A 6,798-nucleotide genomic window follows, 5' to 3' on the forward strand; every position below is an offset into this window, starting at 1 on the left:
TATCTCCGGCTATTGCGGTTTGACAATTGCTATTGCAGCCGCATCATGACAACACGCTATTTTCTATCGCTACCTGGAACAAATAACAGTAGATTGATGCTTGGGGCCGCTATCTTTGCTTTTTGCATGTGAGTATACCCAATATCATCTTCTTCTCAGGGTCGTGAATCCTTTGGGATCGAGGTCATCGAAACTTCCTGGCTGGTCAGTGGTTTCCCAGCTGCCTACGTGGATACTGCTTTCTTGTTCTAACGGTAATGGAAAACTCGAGAGTGGACAATATCGGACGGCGTGTGTTATCCGCTTGTGTGGAATGGAGAGGATAGAGAACTCTCAAAGTATTGGATAGTATTTTCCTTTTGTGGTATTTTCTTGTAATGGCTATGTTTGATTAATATAGAGCTTTGGCTCCTTCAAAAAAAATTAAGCTGATATATGTTAAATATGGAAAATTACAGGCATGACAACCCATGAGAATCTATCTAAGCAAATGCTTGTGTCATTCTATTTCTGCCAGTTGATTTGGTGAGTTTTTCAAGATTTGTTTTGATTCGGTATTAGAATTCAAGTCAGAATGAAAGATTGATTCAACATGTTATTGCGTAAATCTGACTTTTCACAATACATTAGCCTCCATAAGATTTTAGCAGGCTGAAAAGTACAACATGCTTTGAATGGTATCTTTGACCTCGGAAGCCTTTCCATCCCTTCATTTGTCCCTCAGAATGGAGCAAAAGTCACCAGTACACAATGGGGCTTCGAACATGGTTTGGATCCCTAATCGCACATAATTCTCGGAACCGTGTGCTCAAGCGGGTTGTCCACTGAGAAAACGTCTGCTAGGAATAAATCGTCACACACGATTGCAATAACATAAACTGTGTGCGATTATGAAGACGGTCACTCACAATTCATTAAGTCCAAAACATGTGCGAGAATGCACCTATCACTGACAATTTTTAGCACAATAATTGTTAATCATAATCATCACATCCGAATTGGTGTGATTTTTTTTTTCATGTAGAAATGTGTGTGTTAATCAGTCCATCGCACACGCACCATTTTAGCAAAATGTTTGGATTGTACTAAAACATTGCACATAATTTGTTTTATTTAACCTTATGCAATGCCATTATGAGCACAACATGTGTTTTTGTTTAATTTAATACATGCAAATCATATCAAATTTAATACATGTAACTCATAGGTGTAACACTAATGTGTGTGCTCTGATGAAGTCGTCCACTCGGTCGGGTTGGTCTAAGTGCACATGCAAATTCTTCTTTCTGGTCTTGTGACCTACGCCATCGAGCCTTTGAACGAGGCAGACCTATAGGTATGGCGACTTTCATGTAGTCATTGCAAAACTAGATTACCTATATGCGGTCAGAATGCCCTAGATGATGCTTTCATACAGATGGGACCTATTATGGATGTATCATTTGAGGATCCCATTTAACATTTCGTACGGAAACATGTTCTGCAGGAACATCGGCCCTAGATCGGTGATGTCCCCGACAGATTAGATCGGTAGATGTACCAATCAAAGAATGAGGACGGAAAATACATCTCAAGCTCACATAATATGTTAGTTTTTGCCTTAATGTCCATAAAGATCCAACGTGACACTGAGGCAGTTGTGTTTTGGCTTGCACCCACATGCAATGGAGTTTTTGAGTGCTTCTCAAGTGTCGTCAGTTTGACAGCCTCTATACAAGAGCCTCTCTCATTAGTAGTCACTTTGGGTGTGTTTGATTTAGGTGCTCCTCTAGCGGCTGGACGAGCGGCTGCTCGATCTGGATGGCTGACGCCCGCAGCTGGAGCTGGCAGATAAGGCATGAGTAGATGACCACAACCATGCAGCAACTAACATCAATCAGCGGCAACGAGTTGTTTGCTGCATTCTAATCTCCTGTCAGTATGTAGGATGCAACCTCTGAATACTCAAATCACCATCTGTTGACCAGATGTAATCAGCGATGACGCACAGTTTCATGTAAAAAGCTATACGTGTAAGGTAATCTGATCATTTCTATAGCAAAGAGCCAAAACCGAATCAAATTCATTCTATTTCACACCTCCAACCAAACACCCAAATATAACCATTTCATTCCACCTAACTATCCCTACCAAACACAGCAACGGAACCGACCATTATAGTGGAATGGAACCATGACACTTCATTCCACTTCGTTCCCGAACCAAACACACCCTTTGAGAATCAACTCTTGCACATGAGGGTCCTGGGCCATTCCGCCCAACATCCGCCCAACAAGCCCCGGTGATTGTTGTGTCCGCTTTGGCCTCTTCATGTTTGACAGACTTTTCATCATATCTGACCTCTACATCACGATCAATTTGTTCGTCATCTTCAGCATGTCCATCCTGTTGGTGTTCCATCCCTTCTTCTTCCGGCTCTCCATATGCCTTGTTATTCATCTGATGACCCATCATCCACTAGACCATGACTTGTCCATTTTGTATAACTAGACATGAGGCCATATGACAACAAGTGTCGATGCAACATGCAGACTCTAGTGTGTACATAATCATGTTTTGGCAACTAACACATATACACCATATTTTTTTGCCACCCATTCGCACCAATCTTGCATGGCGAACTCAAAGAACTCCCTCAAACCTTCCGCGAAATTGTTTGACGCCCGTGACACAGATTTATACATTCAACTCGATGCATACCTATAAGATATAGCCGAATTAATTCGTATATTCTCAAAAGAAAGATGCAAAATCGATAATTTTGGCGTGGCCTTCGCTAAAAATGTGACATATTGAGTGCCGAAAATTTGACAACGAAAACAAATAGACATTTTCTTCAAAATATTGACACTCGTTTATATTTCCTGAAAAAGAAGACAACAAAGCGCAAGCAAATTCATCACGAGTAACCAAATGTTGCCCCGGCCTGTTTCCTCACACATGTTACCGAGAAATATCAACACAGTTATTAGTTACATCCGTTGTGTAACATAACCTTTGACAAGAGTCGTCGCCTAGTGTTGTTTTGCTTGTTTGGTCACTTCCCTGCTCATAGGTTTGCTTACCTTTTGTTGTCGTTTTAATCTTGCCCAGCTACTTTTTTGGCTAGGCTTGAGAGCTGGGAACAGTTGTTGGCTTGTTTGCTTGCCTCGTTTCCGATAAAAAAATGTTATGTAAAATAACCCAATTTTCTCATTAAATTTGTGACAAACTATGCATGTCACCATCCTGCATGAACAGCGTGACCCAGAAGTCCATCTCATCGTTGCTTGACGATGGCGATGCACTATCTGCGGCGACGGTGTCGCTGGTTTCCATCCCGGAACCGGAGCAGTCCACCGACATCGCAAGTGTCTCCGACCAGAAGCTGTCGTCGATCTGGAACTCGTCCGAGGAAGAGCCCGTGTTCTCCAACGACGAGGCCATCGAGTAGTCGGTGGCAGATGACGTCGATAGGGACTGCTCCGGCGACACCGGGTCGGAGGTCGGATCCTCGAGCGTGCTCGCAGCTACATCAGGCTTCTTGGCTTTGCGCTTAGGCGCTGCCTGGCCGGACGTCTTGGACAAGGACGAGTCGAGTCGCTTCTTGAGGTGTGTGTGCCAGACGTTCTTGATCTCGTTGTCCGTCCTCCCTGGCAGCCTGGCGGCAATGGTGGACCATCTGTTGCCGAGCATGGCGTGGAGCTGGATGATAGCGTCTTCCTCCTCGCTGGTGAAGTTGCCGCGCTTGATGTCGGGGCACAGGTAGTTGATCCACCGGAGGCGGCAGCTCTTGGCGCAGCGCAGCAGGCCGGCCTGCTTCGGCAGCGCCCCCCAGTTGCTGTGCCCGTGCTGCTCGATGTGAGCCACCAGGGTCATGTCCTCCTCCACCGTCCACGGGCCCCTCTTGAGCCCTGTCTTCTCGCAGCAAGGAGCCCTCACCATTGCTAGCTTTTCTCACTCCTCTGCTCCTCTCCCGTCTTCTTTCTCTGTCGCTGTGTGTGTGATGGATGGATTGCTCAGTGTGTTGACGCTGGTCCGAAGGAAATGGCCGCCTGAGCTGCTAGGAAGAGAAGAATACGGCTGGTGCTGTGTAGATTGCGGGAGGGTTGCGCTATTTGTACTCGGCGCGCGGCGATGCCGAAAACGTGGTCAATTGGAGCAGGTTCCCAGCAGTTGCGGCCATTGGCTGACAAAACGAGGGAGAATTGTGGCGTTATATCCAAGTGGTAGTGCTCTTTTTCTATTGTTTGGATGATGGAGTCCATGCAGTACGTTGCTTGCTTCCTTGTTTATTGCCCGGCTTCTCACTCTAAGTACAGCGTTTCACTCTAAGTACAGCGTTTCTGCTCCGGTGCTCCCCTGTACGCGAGGTGGAAAAACACATCGACGGTCAGGATGAACCAAAAATGGTTCATAACGAGGGGCACGATCGTCTTTGTTGCCTCCGCGTATATCCGTCGAGGAGCCCTGGGAGGCCCGTACGGGCCCGGTTAGATCGTATGCCCGGCCGTATACGTATTTGTACATGGCGGCGTTTCGTGCACCCATGAAGCCGCCCGCGCGTGGGGCAGGACGTGTCACGGGTAGATTCCAAAACCGTCCCATCATATAAATGTGGACGGCAACCACCTCCGGCCGCATCGCCCATCATTTCCCCCCGCCGCATCGTCTCCCTCTCCCTACTCCCCACTCCCTCTCCTCTCCAACCTCCTCGTCGCCCTCACCGCATCCTCTCCATCGCCATGGCGGACGCAGGAGGCGAGCGCCCCGATTGGGGCGCAGATCTGGTGGAGCAGGCGCGGCAAGTCGCTGCGGGCACCTTTGTGAGGGGACGTGCCGGCGTCCAGCGCGGTGCTGCCCCCGCTGCAGATCTGGAGAAGGCGGGGGCGGGCTGCAGTGGCGCAGTCCAGCCAGATGCGCCCGCTCTGGCGATCTCCGGCGAGGCGCAGAAGGTGGAGGCGGGCTCTGGCGAGGCACAGAAGGTGGAGCGGGCTCTGGCGAGGCGCACGAGGTGGAGAAGGTGGAGAAGGTGGAGGCCGGCTCTAGGGAGGAGCAGGCGGAGCAGAAGGTATCTGCTTATCACTTTAATGTGGTAGTTTTTAGATTGTAGAGTTTGTGGCCAGAAGGTTTTTTGGTTAGATTTGTTGGATGTAGGGTTTTCTCTACATTAGGGTTTTTGTGTATTTGATTCGTGCAAGAATGGTGGACCTCATATGATTATTAGATTAGGTTAGAAGTAGCCGGATTGAGGGATGGGGTTTTTTCAGATGCTTATTAGATTAGTAGTAGAATTTTTGCAATTCTTTAGGTGTTTGGCTTGAGGATTAGACGATGGATTATTCAAATATATACTTCTCTATTGGTTTGGGTTGGTGCCTGCTTTAGTTCTTTGGCTTGATGATTAATTAAATGGATGCTTAGTTCTAGGGATTATGCCTGTCATAGTTGCAATTCTTAGATGCTTGATTGATGCATGTTGTCATAGTTGCAGTTCTTTGATGCTTGATTGATGCCTGTCAGGCAGAGGCTATGAGATGGGTTGTGCATATCCTTGTGTTTTTGGAAAATGTCTACCTGAGGTGATTAGATGGTGCATTAGTTTGGTTGTAAATATAGTGAAGGATGTGCTCATGTAATGGGTTTTGTCATGTTAATCAAAAAGAGCTTCTCAAGGGCTGGATTTGTTTGTGTTGGATTGGGGCTTCTGAAGGAGAGGGGAAGGGGCAGTCTATGCTTATTTAGTTTGGGCCAGTAGTGGAATTTTGCCGTTGCTTCAGAGATATTTACAGCATTGAACATCCTCTCCAATGCCGTTGCTTCAGAGATAAAAGCACCTTGGGTTTTTTTCAGTGGTTAGTAGTGGAATTTTTGCTTGCTAGATTTTAATTAGTAGAAGGTTGAATACCTTATTTAAGGGGGAATTTAAGGTCCGATAGACGTCATATGATTATTAGATCTGTAGTTCAATGCTGCAGACATATATGATTATTTGATTTGATCTGTGGTTCAATGATACTGGATGGAAACATATTTGATTTGGAATGCATTAATTTTGATGTGCCAATGAATTGATTTAGATGATACAAGATTCATCTATAGTATAATTTGTTGTTGTTTAGGTAAGTAATGAAATTTTAGATGTTTGTTGGAGATGTATGCATTTATAGTTGAAGTTGTACGTAATTAACTACTGTATTATGTTAATATGTGTAGGAGCTTTGCTGCATTATCCCAAAAACAGTAATTTGTGCATATTAAAATTTGTAGTTGGCTTGTGTAATTAGTAGCAATGGATGTAATTTTATATTTAGGGGGCTAAGAGATAACTCACTTTACAATTGCAGAAGGGTGGCCTCAAAAACAGTAACATGGCCTTGAAATATTGGCCTTGCCCAAAATTTTATAAACCAAATGTTGTAGGCAGGCCTATTGTCCAGCCTCATAAAATTAACCTGGCCAGAGATTTTCCTCTTGTGCAAATACTTATGATGAATTACAAAAATATGCAGCTAGGATGTCACCATTGTATAACTATGAAGTAAACATTCCAAGGCAGGATTCTAGCAACAAAATATACTATATGTTTCCATTAAGTAGTGTGGGGGGGGGGGGGATTCCCTCAAAAGAAAAGTGTTGGGTTAATCCAGGGAATGTCAAGAATCCAGCTTGGATTTTCATTAGCATTTATGAAGGAAAGCATTTGTCTGTTGATTGATTGCTTAGATTCTGTATTTATAAGGAAAGCATTTGGTCACTTACAACATACCAATGTGGTTCACATTCACAATTTTGTCTGTAATGACATTTTTTGAACTG

At 45.1% G+C, this 6,798-nt stretch overlaps 1 protein-coding gene across 1 annotated transcript; it reads right to left on the reverse strand.

Annotated features, from left to right (window-relative positions):
• Positions 1 to 2,180: 2,180 nt before the first annotated feature.
• LOC109767800 (transcription factor MYB30-like) lies at positions 2,181 to 4,051 on the reverse strand. The gene is made up of 3 exons (XM_073500660.1): positions 3,225 to 4,051; positions 3,066 to 3,148; positions 2,181 to 2,342 (listed from the first exon to the last, which is right to left on the reverse strand). Exons 1-3 carry the CDS (start codon positions 3,922 to 3,924, stop codon positions 2,181 to 2,183), a joined length of 945 nt encoding a protein of 314 aa, XP_073356761.1. The 5' UTR covers positions 3,925 to 4,051.
• Between the last annotated feature and the right edge of the window lie 2,747 nt (positions 4,052 to 6,798).

Source organism: Aegilops tauschii, chromosome 6 (genome assembly GCF_002575655.3).
Source record: "Aegilops tauschii subsp. strangulata cultivar AL8/78 chromosome 6, Aet v6.0, whole genome shotgun sequence".
NCBI classification, from domain to species: Eukaryota; Viridiplantae; Streptophyta; class Magnoliopsida; order Poales; family Poaceae; genus Aegilops; species Aegilops tauschii.